General features: G+C 30.0%; 2 protein-coding genes across 2 annotated transcripts; one reads left to right on the top strand and one right to left on the bottom strand.

Annotated features, from left to right (window-relative positions):
• Positions 1-4,161: 4,161 nt before the first annotated feature.
• Positions 4,162-16,710, top strand: LOC119684581 (serologically defined colon cancer antigen 8 homolog). The gene is made up of 6 exons (XM_038098651.1): positions 4,162-4,350; positions 5,096-6,463; positions 9,375-9,459; positions 10,114-10,231; positions 14,349-14,452; positions 15,611-16,710. Exons 1-6 carry the CDS (start codon positions 4,165-4,167, stop codon positions 16,612-16,614), a joined length of 2,865 nt encoding a protein of 954 aa, XP_037954579.1. The 5' UTR covers positions 4,162-4,164; the 3' UTR covers positions 16,615-16,710.
• Positions 16,711-20,409: 3,699 nt separating this feature from the next.
• On the bottom strand, positions 20,410-23,641 carry LOC119684585 (poly(U)-specific endoribonuclease homolog). Its single transcript, XM_038098656.1, has 5 exons — positions 23,360-23,641; positions 23,108-23,282; positions 22,827-23,032; positions 22,539-22,771; positions 20,410-20,810 (listed from the first exon to the last, which is right to left on the bottom strand). The coding sequence occupies exons 1-5, from the start codon at positions 23,475-23,477 to the stop codon at positions 20,553-20,555; spliced, it is 990 nt and encodes a 329-aa protein (XP_037954584.1). The 5' UTR covers positions 23,478-23,641; the 3' UTR covers positions 20,410-20,552.
• Positions 23,642-23,922: the final 281 nt, after the last annotated feature.

Raw genomic sequence — 23,922 nt, 5'->3', positions numbered from 1 at the left:
ATGCTATGATTCAATATATGTATTGACATATGTTTAGATCGCCATGCCAAGTATTTATTAAAAGTCGTTTTTGATTGTTAATTTTAGATTTACATCCTTTTTATATCCCCATTTTGCTAGAGTTTTGTGATCCAATCGAACATGTTCACGGTAATACCAACATTATTTGACAGCTACACATATAATTGACAAGTCAGTACGGCTTAAGAAAATGGGTGGAAATAACCATCACCACGGTTAAGTCTCTCATACGTAAATAAATGATTAATTTTATATAAATATATTATAATGTTACAAACACACGAACTTTTTGTTCTTTATTTTTTTCAATAATATCGTCTATAAAGGTCTCCACCCTAAGATTTTTTTCTTTACCGATATTTAAAAAAAAAACATTGAACATTTCAAAATTATCGAAAGAATCATCCTTAGACGTTGACTAACTTTTAGTCAGATGTTAATGAGAATGTTTTTATTTTAATTTAATTTTTAAACTTGTAAGTATGTAAATATAATATTTTAAATAAATATTTAAAATGGTAAATACACTTTAATTGTCAAATAACATAAAATTGCTGTTAATATTACGGTAATTTTATTAATCTTGCAAAATATCTAGAATGTTATATATTAATTCTAAGTGGTATACATTTTGCCTGAGATTAATCAATACATAATGAAAACTATACTAAAAGTAAATTTCAGGTGGAAAAATTACCCTATATTTATAAATCGAAAACGACGTAGATATGATTCCAGTTTTTGATAGCCTTTATTAACTATACAGCAATCTTGTTATATTTATTTCAAAATAAAAAGGAGAGAAATAGGATATTAGTTTCAGATTCAAATAATATATAAATACAATTGGTTAAATATTGAAAATAAAATCAAAAAATTAAATACAGTTCAAAAAAATTATAATTCTTCTGTTGTTTACCATTTTATGTAGATATGTTAAATACATAATTAATTTTATTGAGTGTTAATATTTTTTTAATTATTTATTTAATGTGGCTGTTTCTGATAATGAAATGATTGATTTATGCAAAAATTATCTTTGAAATTTTTGTGGACGATAAGACCATTATAACTTATATGTTATCTTATCTGGGTTATATTTCTCTACTTTTAGTGCTGTTAAGTGTCGTTTTCATTTTACGGGTGGAATTAGTAAGAATGCTGTATACGTCGCAATGATACGAATTCAATTTAGTCGAAGTGTAACATTTTCAGCGATTTATTTAATTTGTTTAGTAACGGAGATGAATTCCGTTTTACAAGTTCGGATATTGTTTAATAAATATATATATCTTTATTTAAAATTATTACTAAATGACTTTATTACAAAGTCGACTTTTCGACTTTCGTATTTATACTTTCGAATAAATATAGAAATTGCGAATATCCTTATAACAAAATGCATTTCTTGATGTTTGAAATATATATAGAAAAAATGAAAAAAATAGAAAAAATATGTGAATTAATGATTATATTAGAAGTAAAAGTAATAAAAGTATTTGGAAGTTGGCGTGGTGAGTATCTGGTGAGATTAGTCCTGTATGTTAAAGTTTATTACGAAGGATAACGAAGTGAAACTTTATTTATATATTTTATCGTTAGTAGCTGTGAATTCTTTTCTGGAAATTCGGATATGCAAGATAATTTTTCAGAAATATAAATGAGATAAAATTCATGATTGCTGACATAATATTGAATACAACATCGGAATTGAAATTAAAGGCAAAAATGTTTTAATCCTAATGAAGATGATTGGAAAAAGCGATCTGGTGCTTGAATGCCTCCTGAATGAAGTGAAAAAAATTTAATGGACAGAATTTTCATATATCAAATAATGTTAAAATTGAATGGAATCAAGCAATTTTTTAAATGTATGGTAATTGGTGAACATAATTAGATCACATATGATATTGTTGTATAAAACGGTATAACACGGAAAATTATGAAATAAACGATAGACTAAATGTTCTGTATGCTTGGTACGTTTGTAAGAATGTAATAGAAGCATATAACAATATAAGCTTCTACTACTGGGTGAAGCCTTCCAAACCTTTATGCTTTATTTCTTGTTGCGAGAATATAATATTAAATTTAAATATATTTTGGAAAAATAAATATTCTTTGTTCCCTGTTTTTTTTTGTATAAAAAAATTGAGATTTCCACTAGTAAAACTTATCGAAAAATAAAAAAAACTATAAATTGAGTTTAAGACGCGAAATCTAATCAAATGGACGGTAAACTTTTGAAAATTATAAAAATTTTCATGTTTTAACTAGTCCCTTCTTCTTTTTTTACTTGATCAAACACAAGTCACTGTAATAAGGCCTTCATTCAATTCTGAAAGTAACTTATTTAGATTATTTTATAGAAATATACTTTGTAGTCTAGCATATCTTTCTGATGGAATATGCATTACATTTGCTTTCAGAGACTGCAATGGTGAATTAATGTGTGAGTCTACAGAATAGAACAATTTTAGCGCTCTGTCTTTGATATATTTTTCCATACTCTCGACTTTTAAGTCTTTGTATATGTCATCATATCTGATGTACCATAGAGCTTTTAGTTTACATGTCATTACAATATTCGATTTTACTAGTATGAAACTTAAAAATTAAAAACAGTTTTTTATAGTAAAAGTTCCGATTGTCTTATCATGTATGGATAGTTTATTATACGTGAGGAGAAGAATAAAAACAAGATGATAGCATAAAAGATTTTCAAAATCAAAAACCATATTATTAAAATCTTGTAGTGAAAATCGAATAAAAACAGGAAAAGAGAGGAGAGAAAGTTCTATCTCGAAACGAAATACTAAACAATATTTATATATATATATATAAATATATATGAATTTAAAAAAGTATAATTATCAATTACTGTATGCAATCTATAATATTATGCCATAGATCATGTAGTCCATGTGTAAGGTCCAAGAACCTTTTTTGAAAAGTATGAATGATCACAAAAGCTATAAATCAGTTTTAAATTGTAGTTTAACATTTTCCAAAAATTTTTCCCTCACATCTTACGAAAATTGCATTTATTTTTCAGTTTATTCATTGGAGGTGTTCCCCTATAGCTACTACTATTTTACTACTGTTGTATGTAAGGAGGTTTTGACCATAAGTGCGCTATTCTAAAATGCATTGCTTACTAATTCTTATAATTTACTCTCAGTGTTAGGATAGTTGAATTTGTTTTTGTTTTTATTTATGTGGTAGCAAAGTCTTCATATATATAGTAGAAAGTATGAGAATTACTATTTTGCTGTCACTACTATTCTATTACTATTTTCTATAATATGATATGTTTGAGTAATATAGTTCTGATTTCTAATTTGCTGCTTTTTTTCGAAATAATATCATATAAGGGTAGCAAACATATATAAAACGTAATTTGAATAACCCTTATTTATTTAAATTTAAACAATAATTTTTATTATAAACTAAATGTTGAACTAGTGACATAATTTCTCACGCAATATATTTCGCATATTTTTTTTTTTTTTGAGAAAAATTTATTAACTTCCACGTTTTAATATTACATTGTTTTTATTAAGTTGTAAATAATCCATATAAGAATAATTTTATAAGGGGTTGTACATCGATATGCTTAAATGTGGAGTTTAAAAATATTATATGTGTTTTTAAAAATTTATAATTTCATCATTATTTTCACTTAAAATCAAATAATAATTTTATTTATTTATATTATTAAACACAAGAAATCTACTTAGAAATACTTTCTTCTACCTATTTTATTCTTCTTATTAGCAGTTTTTTAAATATTGTTGTTCAAATAAAAAGAAATTACTAATGATAATTGTATAATATGATGGTCAGTCAACCGCAACGTTTATTAGCCTATGCAACTATAACCCTCCCTTTTCATATATTTTTTTTTCGAAAAGCGGGTTGATTTGACCAAATGGTTACCAACGTTACACTATTTGAGTTGGAAAATTCAAAACATTTAGTGAAAATTTATAAGCAAGGATAATGCTGTTTTAGTTTGCTATAAGCATGTATACAATATACATTGAAGTATTCACGATATACACAAAAATATATTTAATTATATTAAAAAATGATTAACAAGTGTCTAATAAGTAAATACATCAAAATTATAGAAATATTTCGATGAAATCTTCGAAAGGCATTAGTAAGAAAAGCAAAACCATGGATTATACGACTAACGCCTACAATGAAGCTGTGAGTCGTCTGAAGTTAATGTTGGCTGATTCTTATGCCACACCCAAGAGTAGCAGTACATACTTGCGTAACTATGTTGAGGATTCTACAGATAATCTCTCAGATAACTTATCGGTAAGTATTTATAAAATATTTATGAAATATTATGAAGCTAAGTTTAAAGTGTAATAGCAATTCCTAGCACCTTAACGTCTGTCTGGTAGGTCCTCAATTTGTGGAGACCAAATGCTTTATTGAATTTTAAAAACGGAAGGACAATTTGGTAGCCTGGTGAATCTTTGTTTTTATGACATATAAATGCCATATAAATGATAAAATTTCACATTCTTTTTACATAAAATATATTTATGTTATGATTTACATAAAGAGGTTTTCGAACAGAAGTGAAACAACAGCAAAAATTTTTTTTTTTATGATTATGATTTATTTAAATATTTATTTGATTTTGTTAAAATTTAAAGCTCTAGTCTAATTAGTTTCGCTTATTTCGACTTAAGACCAACTAAATTATATAAATAACCATAAATTAATCTTATTAAAAATTCTAATATAATTTTTGAAAAGGTTTTGAAAGGTAGTGAACTACAACAACAAACAATTTTTCTTTATTATTTTAATTAATTGAATTTTTGGCCGATCATCAATGATCTTAGAATTTTTTTCTTATATTTTATTATTCGTAAATAGTGAACCAAATTGAAATTAGGTTGACCATAAAAAACTTTTTCGAGTATTAGCAAATTAGTTTCTCTTCTTAAAATAAAAAAAACTATATCTTTATTTCTAAAATATTTTATTATTAGTTTGATCATTTTTAAAGCTTTCTTACCATTAATTTTTACACTTTTCTACTTCAAAGGTAATTGATCGTCCAGTTTTGTCGGATATATCCAAATATTTGTCCACAAACCAACGTGCGCGTTTAGGCTCTTTTCGCTCTAAGAAGTCGTACAGCACTTCTAAGGAAAATCTTTTAGCACCTACAATTTACCAGACCACAACACCAACTGTAGTACCTGTGGATTATTATGTACCTCCAAAGCCACAGTTATCGGCTGATAGTGTACAAGCACCAGTTGAAATTTTCAATTTCATTGAAAAGCAAGAGGATTACATAGAACAGTTAGAAAAGGAATCGAAGTATTGCCGCAATGAGTTAACCAATTTACTTGGCAAAGTTAAGGATGTTATCAATGAAAATGAGCAATTAACAGAAAATGCGCGAAACGAATTGGCAACCTTAACGGGCCACGAAAAGCACATAAGTCCTTCTTCAGACAGTGATGATAATATTTTTGCTAGCAAAAAGACAAGTACACCACGCAAAAAGGATGTGGGTCTTATTAAATCGCCACGTTATGCCAGTGCACCAAATATAGTCTATGAAGCACGTATAAGTGAGCTTGAGGCAGAGCTAATGCAAGCCAATATAGATTTGAAACGTTTGAAGAATGAAAATGAGGACCTTAAACATAAGGTGTCACTAGTTGATCCACTTGTCATAGCGAAAAATGTAGGTCCTGTTAATTGTGAAACACATCGGAAACAAATTGAGCATTTGCAGATGGATAAAGTCGCATTGGAGGAAACTGTGCGACAATTGCAGAAATCATTAGATGAAATGAAGGCTCAACAGTACAGTGCTACCTCAAAACGTCATGCAAACGATCTGATGCAAATGGAACGTGCACAGTCAGAGTTGGAGGTCAAGCATTTACGTGATGAACTTGATAGGCAACATGAACGTGTGCGGGAGTTGCAACATGAAATGTCAAGACGCATTGCTGACGAGCGTGCAAATGCTGAACGACGTTATAACAGTCAAGTCGATCAACTTGGTGGAGATTTGAGTAATCAGTGGGAACAAGTGGCTAAGCTACAATTGGATTTAGAACGACAGAAGCGTTATGAAACTGACTTAAAACGAGATTTGGCTGGTCGCAATGCACAAATTGAAGAATTAAAGATGGAATTGCGCTCAAATCGTAGCACTTTCCTGGCTGATATGGCACAGGTTAATGCTGAAAAACAATCGTTGGAACAGGAAATCACTTCATTACGCTTGCAATTGGATCGTGCAGCTAGGGAGTCGAAAACTGAGTCGGCACGATTAAATGCGGAAATAAGTTCATTGCGGCAACGCTTGGATCGTGGTGACGCTGATCTGTTGCATGCTAAGCGTGAAGTTTTGCGTTTAAATGATGAAATAGCAAATCTGGAAAAAGAGGTTAGTGGTATATAATATTATTTGTGTGTGTGTGGTATATATACTAAATTAAGCTATATAATTTATAAAGTAAATACCATATATATTTCGATACAAAAATTCACTTTATGATTAACAGAGATTGTAAATAATATATAAATATATATTTCGTAGATATATGGTATATATCGTAGATATAAATATTTCTAGTGGCAGTTACGTCATAGTAGTCATAATAATATTAGTGCACATTTTTTTAAATAATTTGTGTCGTCAAAACTAAGTGAGGTTTTATCACTTGATAAATTTTTGCATCTCTTATTTTATTTTTAATACATCACCAATCAATCAATATGAAAAATATAGAATGTTTTGAAAGAATCTAGAAAATCCGAAGTGATAATATAGTGCAGTAGTTTTATACAAAGAAGATCTATTTCTTTACTTATTAATAGCATCTAAAATGAACCTGGCTCTATTGTACAACATTTCAGACCATGTGCATCATTACTATATTAGAAATTTGAGAGTTGAAAGAAAATGATAAGATTATGATTTTACCAGAACTATGCTCCCATAGTTAAATAAAGTGTTGTTCTACTATAAGTTAGATAAAGTTAGCTTGCAAAAACTGCCTTGCATACTGAACCTCATTTGAACACAAATAATGGCCTCTTGTGATATCACAGATAAAAACATTGCTTATACGCCAAACCAAGGAGACCACTAAAATGGGTAAAAATATCAAAGTGTTCTGCACATAGAAAATGTCGAAAAGAACAGCCTTGACTTCTCCATTTAAGTAAAAGTGAATCAACTTTACAAGTAAATAAGCTTGGCTATATCCCGACTAGAGGACGTTCTTTACCATTGTGATCAAAATCTCTTGTCAGGTTACTTGAAGGACTATGAATATGTTTTGGTTTATTCAATTTTTAAAAAACTGTTACAGATGAAGTTTTCATATTAAACAGTAAATTGAATTCTATAAATTCTATTTAAAAACATACTTCATAATAATTGATTTTATAGTATCTTTATAGTATTTTTAAGTTCTTAGGAAACAAAATAATTGACTCAAGATTGCAATAGAAACAGTTTATATTTAATTTACATAGAAATATATGCCCAGTCTGCTAAGACTTAATCAATTACATATTTGATGAGCTTGAACATTAGTTGTTCGTGAGGCAACGTCCGTTAATGAACTATTGCATCTAATATCGATAGATTTCTTTCACTTCAGCTGTATTCAGATAAGTCTTCTTCTTTCCTAGATATTTGTTTGACCACACTGATTCGTGCATCAATTTCTTGTGAAAATTCTCCTCTTATATTATATAGGAGAAGCACATTCTCCAAGGACATGTTAGGATGTTTTTATGACTTCCACATACTCTCCTCAGATTGTTGTCAATCTAATCAATAAATCTTACGTAATCAACTTAAGGAATGAGAGCGTGGCTTGAAATGTCAACATAAAAGACACCCTCTTCGAAGTAATGCGAAAGCGGTTCCGAGGGGGAATAAGTCTCGCTGAAGAGGGGGTGTTTTAGTCCGTATATTAATGTTAGGAAGTGGGGCACACCATTCTCCGACGACGGTCAGTTTGACGGTGCATAAAGCATTCCAGGTCCTCACAAAAAAAAAAAAAAACTTAAGGAATGCGAAATATAAACAGAAAAATTGATTGTATTAAAGCTATATTTGCAAGCAGTCATAGTCTCGTCAAATGTATATATGTCAATATGTATAAATTTAAAATTTGATGTTGAGAAAGAGAAAACATTAGAAAGAAGTTTGGTGATGTTTTTCGAAATTTTATTAAGTTGTAATGTTCATTCTTGGAGGATTTGGGGATTATATCTTCTGTGACGCAAGTTAATTTCGTTTGTATCACATACGTTTGTATGTGATTTTGTGTAAATACATGTAAGGTTAATTAAGAACTGTTTGTCAGTTCTTTATTATTAGCTTTATAAGAGCTCTTTGGCTCTAGAAAATATATTTGTAGATACATATTTTAATCGCCAACAGAACACTGATTAAGGCATATGACTTTTATGACAATAGTTTCTAATATTGAAAAGACACTAGAGTAGTGAAGTAGAATAGTTTTTCTGTTTTATTATCAAGCAATAAATTGGCCATTTTGAAGTTTGCTCAGATGACAGTAGCAATCCGTCTGATAGTAGATGTCATCATTAAACTTTAAGAAGCCCCGTTGGTTTAAACAAATTTAGTGATCTTTTAATCAATTTGACACTGCTTTGAGAATATTTCGTATATATTGTAATACTCAAAGTTTCTTTATAATCAACAAGTGTACCCTCTTTTGACCAAACACGGCACCACTGTCATCGCTCAGGCACCGTGCGACTTTTTCCTATTCCCGAAATTCAAATTGCCGTTTCGTGTTAAGCGTTTTGAGTCGATTGAATCGGTAAAAGAGAATTCGTCGAAGAAACTAAAAGCCATACCTACACGGGCCTACGAAAAGTGTATGACAGATTGGGTTAGATTGGGAAGATTGCATCGCTTCAGAAGGAGCATATTTTGAAGGAGATAAAATAAATTTAGAATAAAATTTAAATTTGTGTGTTTTATTTACAAAATGGGTACTTTTTGAGCAGAAGGTATATTGTCTTTCTGTAGTTAGAATTTTGGACATACTAGTTATTATATAATATAAGTTAGTTTAGGTTAGGGTGCTCATATTAAATGTGAAATTGTGATAGTTTTTCGTATATATTAATATTTGAGAAATGTGAAAATTTATGACTTTTTGGAGAAAATATATATATTTTTATATTTTATAAAAGATAAAATATTATAACATAACATGACCGTAACAGCAAGAAAATATAAAAATAAAATATATATAACTTAATTTATTTAAGTAATTAAATTTATTTATTAATACAAATTCCAGTTAGCTTACGGTGAACTGAAAAATGAGATACGTCCAACGAAGAAGGACTTGGACAAACGCATGTCCGAAATGCAAGAAAAACATGGTAAATTATTTAGTGTTAATATTATTAAATCAATTGTATTTGTATATATATATGTATTGTTTTTTTTTCAACACTTGCAAGTAGAGTGCTAATTGTAGAGTCAATATCACAAATATTAATACGTCACAGTTGACTTCGATTTTGCTGTAATTTTTGTTTTTGTTTTTTGAACAATATATATTTTGCAACATTTATATAACGAATTAATAGTGCTTTTCTTACTCACATTATATACATGTGACACCTATATACATACTGCATACTGAACCTACATTATATCATATATATATGTTCCTCATTCTAATCATTCACTCATTTAGTTGCACCAACCCAACTCACAGCTAAACTCTGGTTAAGCTATTGATTTGATACTCGTGGTTGTCTAAGAAATTATCTTTTTTGTATTTCAAAAACTACAATTGGTGTTTGGATAATTAAAATATATGCAAAAAAATATAATTTAAAAATTTTAATATATAATTAGTAATTAAATTATGGATTTAAAAGTCAATAGTTTATCCATGAGATTGCGCTACCTAATTTCTGCAAATAACACCCACTTAAAAAATAGCTTAAAACTAAATATGTACATTTTTAGATATATCTTTGTGTAAGTATTTTGTTAATGTATATATTCAAAATATATTTTTATAGTTGAAACTGTTAGTGAACTTGAAGAAATGATACAAAACCAGAAGCAACTCATGGATAAATTGACAAACGAGTGTAAAGTGTTAACAAATAGATTAGAGGATACCTCACTCAAGCATAAGTAAATTTAAATAATTTTATAATTTCAATCAATATATATATATATTTGAAAAATAGTCAAAATGTAAAATATTTATTTGTTTGTAATCAATAATTAATAATTTGAATTAATATTTTCAATCAATATTTTCAATTAAGAGTTTTAATATAAAAGTTGTTCCTATTTTTTTTTATTTTGTTAAATTAGTATAGTATTCTATTATTATTTCTTAATTACTTAGAACAAAGCTAGTGATAATAATTTTTGATAAAAAGTCGTTGGAAATATATCTGCCAAACTACAATACATCAATTTACTCAAATCAATTTTATATAGAAACTATAAGAAACTATGTAACCATAAAAACGATAATAGGATTAAATCTATTTAACTCATACAGTATTTTCATAACTATAGCCAATAGACTAAATGAAAGATATCATTTATGGTAAATTGTAAATTAAATTATGAAAAAATAAAATAATTATTGGTACATTATAAAATGTAAGCTTAAAAATGTGTTTCACCATCAGTTGTAATAACAGGCCCGATCAATCATAATCGTCCCAAGGATTCTCTTCCATTTAGTTCTCCCATACGTTGTTACCTAGATTTTAATAACTTTGAGTTCACCATCAAAGTTATTACCCTTGCTTGGTTTTCTATGTTTGGTCTTGTAATACTATATTAAATGCATTGTCCACATTTGAATATATGTCCTTCACATATTAATTAATACTTCAGTTTATTTTAGATATTTTATTCGGTTATTTTTTTTAAAACCTGTCGCAAAATCATAATTTGATCTAACGACAATCTGTCAGAAGTAAATGCACTTTGATATATTCGTGATTAAATTGACATTGTATTATAAATATTATTATGAAAGAATATGTTCCGGCTAGAAAGGTATTTGATTCAGTATCTGCTGGTAGAAAACACAGTACTACTACTAGTACAGTACTGGCGTTGTCGGTGAAAAGACCAGGTGGCCAACGATGTACCGCTTGGTACTACAAACTAGGGATTTCATAAATTAAATATAATTATATATTGTATATATTAAATATAATTATTATTAGAGTTATTACTATTATTATTACCAATATCATTAGTACTACTCTCTGGAGCTTAAAATCTATTATTGTATAATAGAAAAAATGTTTTTTATTTAATTTTGACATAATTTGCGACCGTTGTTTATAAGATTTAAAGTTAAAGTTAAATGACATTACTGCATTTCGTTTATAGTAATCATAAGATACGAAAAATTAAAGAAGTGCTGACGTTATGATCTTAACGCTTATCTTACGAAAATGATAGTTAACTAATATTGTGTTCACATTGCAGCTAAATTAATTTATATTAATCAAACTAAGATTTAGTCGCTTCCATTGGCTTAAATTAATTAAATCATGAATAAGAGCTTTAATGTGTCAGGAAGTTCTAGGAGAGGTTTTATTTGTTTGCATTTCAATTATGAGCAGATAATAATTAGTCGCGTATTCTTATCAGAAATTAATTAACTGATCATTGATCATTTCATGGTATATGGAAGTTATCTAATGGCCTGCCACTGCAACCAATCAACCAACTAACCAACCAAACATTTTAAAAAATTCTTACTTCTTGTTTGCTTGACTTGTTCATTTTTTGTTTATTTATATTTTGTTTCATGTGTCAAATATTTCAAATATCGATCATTTTCCTTTTGGGAAATATGTTTTGCAATGTTGCATTCGACATTTTTGGTATAATTTCCCTTGATTTATTCTTAACTGAATTAAAAAGCACGAAAGTTATTTAAACTATTTTGACGAAAGCAATGGAAACATACAATAAGTTTGGATTGATTTAAAGAGGGAAAATTATTAGATGTGTGATTAACACAAACTAAGCCTAAAAGTATACAATATATCTTTATTTTTTGTTTGATTTCGCTTTACATTAATGGAAATGAATATTTCAAATATAAATATTTCTTTACTATTTGACTATTTTTTAAGTATAAGTAAATTATATAATAAAATAGTAATTTAATGTTAAGTAAAAATATCTATCAATACAATATCTCAATCAGAGTTCCAAAAATTCATTAGAAAATAGCTTATTTTTCCACACAAAACACAAAAAAAAATTAATGTAAAAAAACAATTAAAATTACCTAAACCAACAATTAATACACAAATGTACTTAACAACAACAACAAATGCATATTGCATGGATTAACATGATGTCATTGTAAATTTTTTTTGTGCTGCTAAACGATGAAATACAATAATGCCATATACATATATAATAAATAAATGTATTGTTTTAAATAAAACAAAAATTCTGCGTAAAAAGTAACGATGACAGAAACGCAACAAATACAACAACCGCAGATTTGTACTCAAACTCAACAGAAAACGCCTATGTTAACAACAGATATGACAGCACCAATTACAGGAACAGCAGATACAACAACCATAATACCACAAACATCAGCAACAGTCAACACAACAACAGCAGCAGTGGTAAACAACAACAAAGCAACGATAGAAAACGCAAACGTGTGCGTTTCTCCGATTGATGTTGATGATGATGAGGTCACATTAGCGAATATAATTAAGAGCAATGAACGTTTAGAATTCGAATTAGCCAAAATCCCCCCTTTACCAAAATTATCGGCGTTCAAGCGATTCGACACTCAAAGTCACACAGATAGCATTAAACAAGTGCTTAGTAGTAGTAGTGTTAGTTTACACAAGGATTCATGCAAATATTGTAGTGCACAAGTAAAAAATGCGAATAAACTAAGAAATTTGTATAAAAATAAGTTTTTAAATACATCAGCGCCTACACTGCAAATAAAACAAGACAAAATAAAAACATCGACTATAGAAAACGATAGGCCATTAACAGGTCTTCACACGCAGGAGCCACAACATCATCATCATCATCACAAACACTTTCACGAACACACGGCAGGCTCGCACCCTAGAGACAAACCTTTTAGTGCTTGTAGTGCAAATGTAGAATCCATAACCGATTTTTTCATTAATAAACCAAATATAAATAAACCGAAAACAATATGTACGAAATGCACAATGTGTGCATCACCTCGCACACCGGTATGTTGCCCAACGGATCCGTTGCCTTTGCTGCAACAGCATCTAGTTGTGAATCAAACCTTTGGTGGCCTACCGGAATGCAACTGTGGCTTGTGTCAGAGCTCATGTCAAACGCAATTGACTGAGCGCACTGCCACTACAGCTACAACAGAAGAGTATGAAAAAGATAGATATAGTTGCAGATTACCTAATAGTGCTTTAGTGCAGTGCTGTCCAAGAGATTGCCATAAGTCGCGCTCTCAAATTGCCTCGGAGAAGAAGCTGACTAAAGAAGTAACCAAGAAATCAAAACCTGTTAAAGTGGATATAAGTGTGCGTCTGGTTCCAAAAGACAAGAAAAGTAAAAGGAGTGAGTCGGAAACGGGTATAATTGATATAAAGACTGAGAATAGGACGGATGATGAGAGTAGTGGTGATTTAAAAACAAGTTTTGTTAAATTGGTAGATGCTGAAAATCAGTCCTCAGAGAATGAAACTAATTAAAGACAATATCATAATGGTTAATATTGAACATTTTTTTCTATATACTCCTATTAAATACCAACCATATTTTTTATAAATATTATTATTATATATATTTATTTTATTTCATAAGTCCACAGAAAAATGCTCTTTACGGTTTATAAAATTTTTTAAATTAATATTATATTTGTTCAAAATATATATTTCTAACATTTTTTCCTAAAATTATTAATAGTCAGGAAAAACAACAATTACGTGATACAAATGAGAAACTTATGGATCGTCTAAAACAGATATGGGCCAGCTATAAAGAACTAAGTTTCAAGCAAAATACACATCTCGGAAGCAACGGATCAATAAAACTTAATAATGATAGTAATTTAATTCGGGAAGAGCATTTTTCCAATACTGCACAGAATTTAGTAAAGGTAATTGTTATATGAATATGAATTTTACTAATTATTTCTGTTTTTTTCTTTTTCTCCTGTCTCTGTCTTCCTGTCTCTTTTGTATTTTCTTTTCTCATATGCATTTTCTCCATCAATGTATGATTATTGGAAAAGAACGGAACTATCGACTCTACAATCGAATGTAGAGTACTTGACAAATCGTATGTTAAATAATGAACGTTCTCCGACCTCTTACAATAGTTTACCATCTGCTAAAGGTAAATTCTAAATTAGGAGGAAGAAAGACACTAAACACAAGAAATACACAAAATTTAAACACACAATTCGGAAATTATTGAAGGCACAATAGAACTTGCCAGTTAATATAAAATTATAATAATACGGGTCCTTACTGTAGTTTTCGTCTATATTCATCCCGATTTCCAGCATGTACTTTCTAATAATGTGCATCCAGTCACACTATTCATCTGATTTAGGTTTGAGTAACCTCTAATTAGATTCTCTGCATACTTAACTGGGTTACATTCAACATGATGAATTAAGAAATAGAATGAGTTAAAAGAAATGTGAAATAGTTAATAGTTACAATGTTTTACTTAATTTTAAGATGTTCGACTGTGATAGAGAAAAAATGAAGGCATCAGTTACTATGAAAACGGAATAAGTACGAAAAAACTTTTTAAATGAAAAAGTGTATGAGCGTATATACTTGATTAATAATTGGTTCCGTAGTCGAGTGTCCAGAAAGTAGCGAATATTCAGTGTTTAAGCAAAATTATTTTATAGGTTTAAGAAAACTAAAGAGCTTTTTTTAAAATATAGTTAATAATATTATTAGCCATTGAGAAATTGGAATTAATATCAAATATTCATCCCTTTTTAGGTGTCTACGAACTAAATTTAATAAAAATAATATAACCCAGCTTATTAGTGTATTACATTTAGACATAAATGTTCATGATTTCTATTTTTTCTTGGCGAAATGTAATAGGTGATCTATTTTTGAAAGATAACCTTTCTGAAAACATAACTGAAAGACATACAGTCTCCAGAAGAAATTGTTTACCAAACTAATTTAACTATAAATATGTGACCCATGTTCTCTTGTTATAAAAATGTTTAAATAAATAACAATTTATAGGTTAGGGATCTCGATTCAATTTTATTCTGTAATAACTTATAACATAAGATATATTGATACATTGTTTATAGTTAACGTATTTTTCTAAAATTTATGGAAAATTAAACCATGAATAGTATTTAAAGTTTTCTGAAATATATTCCATTAACACATTTTATCGCATTTAACATTTCAGCAACCACAGAACACTTCACGAAACATTTTTTACTATTATTCCTATATCTTCTTCTTAAAAGTTAATTTCTTTTAATAAATATTATTTCATTTAAAATAGCCTCTCTCGACTACAAGCCGACCACATTTGGCACAACCGATACCGCGCGCATCCTCAGCGACTACAGCAAAACCTCTCCATACAATTACGACTCCATCCTCGCTAAATCAACAACAGCCGATACTTACCCCACAGCAACTACTGCGGCAACTACAGCAGCGTCATCCTACGATATTGATGCCATTAAATCCAAATACGAAACTTCAAGAATCGATAACGGAATCAGTGACTACAAGCCCAGCTATAGCTATGGACTCGACGAAAACGACGATGAAAATCTCAAAGACAACATCGGCGAAGGAGAAAAGCAACAATATCAGCAGCAACGAAAAGATGAAGGCAACATCGGGGAAATCAGCACAACTGAACATAAAACCAAACCAACCTATGAGCTCAACTCCAACTACAACGTCGGCGAAATACAAAAAACGGACACAAACATGGCCCCTGCCGCAATCAGTGACTACAACAATGACTACAGCGGCTACGAAGGCTACGATCAGCAACAATATGATGCAAGCGCGTACGATACAACATATGATCCGCAACAATATGATGGTAGCCAACAACCATATATCGGCAACGAGCAATACGACACCAGCGCAGGACAAGCATACGACACAAATACTGAACAAGGTGGTGGATACAGTGACTACACAGCCGCCGACTACAACACTACAACATACGAATATGATACCCCAAATACTGGTACAACAATCTCCAGTGAACCTCAACAACAACAACAACAACAGCAACCACAAGCAACAAAAACCAACAACGAAATCAGGTCACCACCGCCGGCAACACAACCAACACCAATCACATCAACGACACCGATTGGCGCAGGAAGCAGCACGTTGCCTGGAAGCCGCACAACAACAGAAAGCCGCCCTCAACCACGAACGAGCGGTGGCACTATGGGCTCAACATCTGCAAGTGGAGCAGTCAGCGGCGGAAAATCCAATCTGCCACAACAGTCCGCCACGGCAGCTGCCAAAAAGTAATTACGTAGTACAAAACGCAGCGGATAACATCGAATTATTCGATCCATTTGAACTGGAATTTAGTATAAGTAGTCCAAGTTTATTGCGCTCCTTTAGTTCAGAAACCTTTACGATTATAAGTGATGAATTCGATTCTTTATCTGAAATGAGCATTTCTCCCGCTACGACAGCGATACGCAGAATACCACCAACTGACACCAGTGGCAGTAATGCTCAAAATAATGAGCAAAGAGGTGGTGAAGAGAAAGAGGATGGAAGTGCAAATGTTAATGAAAAAGTTAAGAAGGTAGCAGTAAAAAAATAATAATAGTTATAAAAAAAATAAAAATAAATATTTTCGAAAGGACACAAAAAAATAGTAAAGACATTGTTAAAAGTCATTATAATAAATTAAAAATGAATAATAATTTACTTTTAAATATACTTATAAAATAAAATATTAAAATATATAAAAATATTAATTTAAAAAGCATGCAAATAAATATTATATTAATAATACAACAATGTCAAAATAAGATAAAATTATAAAAATTTTGAAAGTAATGAATTTTTTTTAGAATATTAGAAGCTTTAAAAATTTTTATTTTAATATGAACACAAATTTGTAATATAATAAATATATTTAATATACTTTAAATCATGAACATGCAATAAATTTAAAATTACCATTGATACTATTTTTTCATTACATAACATTTTATGGTAATTGATTCTAAATGATCCAATATTCTTCAATCACTTCTTTAGAAAAATTAATACTCTGGACTTGATATCGTTTATCACATTTTAAGAAAATACGCGAAGCATTTTAAAAGTTAGTCAGCAAATTATTAAGTAACTTAAAAAGAGAAATTAAGTTTCTGATTCCATATAATTATTCAAAATATTACTTTTAAATTTTAGAAAAGACATCTGCTTTCTATATTTTATACAGCAGGATGAGGATAGGCGACAGGCTAATTCGGTCATTGTTAAAGGAACTTTAAAAGCGCATGAGCTATTTAGCTATTTGTAATATAATAGATTTCTAACTTCAATTTCGTCAAAACCGACATCCCAGAAGTGCGATTTAAACTCAAATGTTATAAAATTATGACAGTATTACAAAAATATGACGGATTTCCCTTACCAATACCATTTTAGATACACATATTTATAAAATCATATTTACTAGTCACGCACATTTCACATATAATAATAAATTAAAAAAGAAACGGCTAAACGTATTTTTGTATTTCCCTTGATTAATTGATTTCAAACAATTTTATGGCATGACTACTGTCACTCGGTCACTTGAGCAACCTCCTGACGTTTTCCAACCTAGCATCCTACTAATTACCTTACTATCCGTCATGAGTTATAAGCTTCGCTAATACCTTTCATTATGATTCGATGAGTTGCATTTAGCTGTTCCCATCATCCCTCTCTATAACCACGATTAGCGATCCTGGTTATAGAGTTTACAAGCGAACTACGCTTGTACAATAACCACACTCCCTTCATTAATTGTCCCATTCTTTAGTTATTTTTTAATTATTGTCCATGCTTTCTGAATTAGGTTGACTTAGTTTTCTTAGTATGATATTCTCCACACCTTTATCCTTCGCGGTCAATGTCTGGAATGTTTATTATTCCTTCCCAAAGGGTTAAAGGGTTTTAAAGGGTTAATGTCTAACAATATGGCTTTTGATGCTTTCCATATACTGGAAAAAGAGCACGATTCATCGCGGTCAATGGCTGGAATGTTCATTATATATTCCCAATAGGGGGTTTTAATGAGTTAAAAACTTACAACGTGAGTTTTGATGCTTTCGACATACCGAAAGGAAAGCGTAATCATTTGACTCTGGATTTTGGAAAAGACAGCAGTTTTTTCCAATCCACTACATGCCTTTAAAACTTACTTTCAGAGATATGTTGCTTAAAATTGGATATTTTCACAAGACAGCTACCAACAACAAGAGATGTCGTTAGGATAAGTAATATAAAAATTGCATCTACTAATTAGCGCTAGATAGAGAGTGAAGTTTTTTTTTTTTAAAGTAATCAATGTAAATATTATACAATTTTAAACATCAATATCTCGAAAGCTAAACAATATTAGCATATAGAATGACTTTACTAAAGTCTGTTGTCAAATCGTGGTATCCGGAAAATTAAAACCGCCCCTACTTACGTTGTTATATTTAAAATTAAATTATAGTATTCATGTTGTAAGAAAGTTACAAATAATATAGTTAATTTAATTATTAAAATATCACATTGAAACTTCAAATAATTTAAAAAAAATATTCGTTCATATATTAATTAATTTTTCTGCACATGATTTTCAGCAAACACAAATACCTTTAAAAATTATTTCATCCATATCTAACACAAATCATCATTAAATCTGATGTCTGTTTTAGACTTTTACAAGATACATTGAGGTTGCTTACAGTTTATTGGCTTTTAATATGGAATTAATAGGGACATTGATATGAACTTGTAAATGCCAAAATAAACATGAAGAGTGCTTCATGTGAAATCTCAAGAGGTTTAACATAAGTGCGATTGATATAAGGCATAACACAATGGCTTAAGTTGAATGTTTGGTAATTTCATAATACCTTAAAGTTGTTTAATTAATATAAATATACAAAAAATTATTAAATATTTAGATTGTTTGAGTATGTAATTTTATTTCCATCATATTTATAAAATTATTTATATGTATTGTTAGAAAAAAATGAGTTATTTAAATCATTATCCACCTAAAGCTACAATTTATTAAACCTATCATGCAATATATAGTATGAATTTTTATGACTTAGAATCAATCCAGAAAAATACCCATTCTCAGCTTTCTTAAAAATTGCTGACTTTGCATAACTCATCTAGTGATAATATAATAATACAAAGGCTACTAAAAAATACGCAATGTCTGAAAAAATTATAAATATGGTCAAATTTTTCAACAATAAGAAGACCTATTTTTTAGTGATACAAAATTATTCTCTCATGGTTTTTTTACCATCACGGCGTTATTCTATCATATCCCGTCCTAAATTTATGTGTTTAACCGGTTCTAATTGCAAGTGATTAGGCGATTTATTTTTCAATTGTCTTTATATGCTTTTAAGATATTTATTTTTGATCACCAACAACTATACGTTACAAAAATTATTTTTACACTTGCATTTCGGGTAGGATATATAGAATATTTAAAATAAACGAGATATTTGTTTTCTCGGGAAGCGGAACACTGCGATCATGATCGACCTTTCTTATTACGTACTGACCTTAACAGATCTGAATACAGTTCTCCTTTCAAATGAAAGTCAAACTTTCATGTGAGAATTTGACTGCAAGTTTTATCCGTCTCTAAGCAGAGACAACATTTTGTCTCCTTAGATAGACCCATCTAGTTAAGATTATAATGCAGCTCATGACACATCGACAGATTATCAGCTAACTACCTCAATTCCGTCTTCTAAGAAGGTACCCTGTACCTTAGTTCAATGGGCGCAGCAGCTCTTTGGTCTCGCGACATCTATTAGCTAGAAACCAAATTTTTTTAGAGACCTTCTTGTAGAACAATTTATACCATAATAAGGCTCCGGTTCACAGCTTTGAGTCGCTAATTTAGTCCTCTCGAGATTATCTACAGACTCTTTTCCATTAATTCCTGAACAGACAATCAGCAAAGTGACGTTCTGTTTTTAATTAATATAATGTAAATAAAAATCATAAACGCCATTTAAAATAAAAATAATTTTAACTTGCAATTAATTAAAATGAGAAATAATGCTTTGTTTGTTTTTTGATTTTTAATGTATCCATAACTTTAATTGATTTAAATTCTTTGATTAAACCTGAGGTGGTTACAAAATTTATATTAATAAATACATAATTCAATTAATTTCAAAAAAACCTGAAATACATCTAGTAAGTTTTGTTTATGTTCTCTCTTTACCGTCGTCAAGAGAGTAATATGCACTGGCAATTGTTTTTTTTCCTTTCCAATCCCATGTGTGCGTTATGACATCAAATTTAGTAGTACCGAGTTGTACTGGGCAAGGTTCTGCAGAATTTAATAAAAAGCAGACTGTATAAAGACTCATCTCTAGTTCTGGGGTAGTACCAATTAGAAGTGTGTTGTAAGGTTTAACAATGCCGTGAAATTTGAATCGTAGAGCCACTAAGAATTTGTTGTGCTAAAAGTTAAGAATTTGATTATATAAATACAACAAATTAATTAAAATAAATATATATTTTTTTTATTATATATATTAGTTTAAATAACGATACCATAAATATATTAAAATCAATAATAATTAATCAATTAACTAGTAGCGGATACTAAGGTCGAGGCAATGCAGATCAAGGTCAGGGCCATTGTAATGCCATATGATCTCGGGGATTAGCGACTTAAATAATTTTTACAAAAAAATGCTGCATGGGCTTGACTCACTAATGGTGCTTTAAGCACATCATAAATTTCCAAAATTGCTTATTTTAAAATCTACATAGAGCTTTAATTGTATCGATGGGTTCTAATAGGTTTATACAAAGCATACGATCAGCGAAATAACCGAACCTATTGCTGCGACTTGCAGTCGGCAAGACATACAGTACAGGCTATCGAAAGCGAAGCAAGCGTTTGGAACCCTTAACAAAATCTGACGTTCATCCAACATCACACAACGCACTAAGATACACCTGTACAATGCAAACGTAAAACCAACTTTACTATATGGTAGTGAGAGTTGGAACCTAACGGCAAGAGACGCACAACAGCTACAAGCCTTTGTCAATCGTTGTCTACGACGCATCCTTCATGTATTCTGGCCAGCAACCATAACCAATAATGAGCTCTGGTTTAGAACGAATCAGCCTCTTATAACTGATGAAATAATGATGCGCAAATACAAATGGCTTGGCCACACGTTAAGAAAACCCGCTGATGATATCGCAAAAAATGTCTTAGATTTCAACCCTAAAGGCAGTAGAAGACCAGGGCGTCCGCGCAACACTTGGAAACGACAAACTGAAGCCGAATTAAGAAATGCTGGAAAGAGCTGGAGTGAAACAAAACGTCTTGCATTAGATAGAGTTCAATGGAAACTATTTGTTACGGCCCTCTGTTCCACCTAGGAATAAAAGGATTAAATAAATTGCTGCGACTTGGAAGTACTATATTAATTAAAATATGAAATTCATACCAACATGATTTGAAGTTAATTAATAATTAACTAAATTAGTAATTTTACTCAATTTTTTTGGGAATTAATAATCGAAAAATTATTATTTGAAGTGTATAATATATTAAAAATTAAGTAACAAATAAGTTAGATAATATTAAATTTGCCTCTTCAATTAAAAGTACATATTTGTTAAAAATCAGCGATATTTACTTTTTCAGAAAAAATAGCATTAATAATTAAAACAAATGATGAACTAAAATTGTGATATTTCGAAAGCATATTGATAAGGAATATATATATATTATTCCTAAACAGTCAGTTACATGCCCGTAACCTGAAATTGACAGGTTTTTAAACTGTAAATTAAAGCAATAAAGTTATTATTTTTAATTAATTTAATTTTTGGCTGACCATACCGCGGTTTGGCGTAGTGCCAAATACCCATAATTTAATATCCAATATTTGTTATATTTCTTGATTCATAATTAGCCTACTGACCCAAGGCCGTACATGATTTGTCTGTTCGAACTTAGGAGTTTTGTTAATTTAATTCATTACCAAATTCACTTGCCTGATTAATTTAATTTATTAATTACAGCTTTTTGATTGTTGAATTTTAGTACTAAACTTTTTATAGTAAAAATTTTTAATTTATTATACAGTCATGGTGCATTTATAATTAAATCTGCCACCTCTCTTTGACTGCATTTTAGGCTATGTGTTACTATTTATACTCACTTTATCTAAGTCCATGTGATTTATAAAACCTTGATATTCTAAATTGCCTTGGGCTTCCTGCTCACTAAAATATATCCAATTGTGTAACCCCAAAATGTTTTGGTTTTTGATTTCAGAAAGAAACACATGTTCAAAACCAGAACTACCAATGCGTCCTTGTCCACGGGAATACTGTGTAAACCATATGTCTTTAAGAAGCTGCAATTGGGCCTCAACACTATCTTCGACCACACCTATATTTAAAAGAAAATGATATCTACATAAATCTTAGCTGAGAGCAATCTTTACCTTTCTTATGTAAGAAATTCATAGTGCGCTTCATGATTTTTGTCTTTAAAATTGCTTGCAAGAAGTCCAACTCTTCTTGCTGTTCAGCTGGAGTAACCTTTTCCACTGCAGACGAATCCAATTCATAATTGTCGAAAAGGCGTTTCATCAAATAAGTTGTGGAGGTAGTATCTGAGTCTAATAGATTGTTATTCAATTGCAGTAAACTGAAATGAAAATGTATAAGTAAAATATGAATAATTTGAGAAAATTTGGAAATTACTATTTGTGGAGTAACTTACGGCTTTGGTGCACGATCGTCCCGCTTAAAGGAATGTGTATTGCCCTGGAAGTTTACATGTTGCAGGTACGGATTGTCTTTGACTTCATCTTTGAATAAATTTTGGGTAAGCTCGAGAATATCGTGCTCAATCTCCGCATCTTTATCATTGTCTATGACATCACGCAGAAAGTATTCTTTAATTATATGCAATGAAATATGAAAACGTAATCGATTAATGGTGGAAAATTTTTTGTAGACTTCAGTGTCTTACCATAGAAATGATAGCCCAAAATAACCAGAGTAACTATAACACCAAATAAAATAAAGCGCTTCAGCTTCGTGTATTCATCGCCACTTTTGTTCCGATTGTTATTTACCGCGGCAGGCATTGTTTTTTTCTTTTTTGTATAATTAATATTACTAATAAAATTAAAAAAGATTTCAAGATATTTTTATCGAATTATTTTATTTTTACACAATTTGTTTGGTTTTTTAGCATCTCAACAAAACACTGCCAAACAGCTGAAACGTCATTTGCCAACAAGAGCGCATACCGTTGCTCTCTGTTTAGATCAGCAAAACGTAAACCACATGTATTTGATTAGTTATTATGACGTCACAATGCCAACAACTGACATTTGGATAAATCCCATGGGAGAAATATTTCAGTCTAGCTTTGTTAGCTGCGTGCTCTGGTGTTGTCTCAGCATTATTATTTCTCCAAATGCTTGTTTGTGTCGAGTTCTTTGGAATTTATTTAACAATGCATGCTACAGTCAGCATAAAAGCGATGCTTATAATTACATAAAAGTTAACAACAAATGCTCAAACTTC

Source organism: Teleopsis dalmanni, chromosome 2, assembly GCF_002237135.1.
Source record: "Teleopsis dalmanni isolate 2A chromosome 2, ASM223713v2, whole genome shotgun sequence".
In the NCBI taxonomy this organism is placed as follows: domain Eukaryota; kingdom Metazoa; phylum Arthropoda; class Insecta; order Diptera; family Diopsidae; genus Teleopsis; species Teleopsis dalmanni.
The sequence above is the reverse complement of the archived record's forward strand: the minus strand, read 5'-3'. Positions and strand labels throughout refer to the sequence as shown.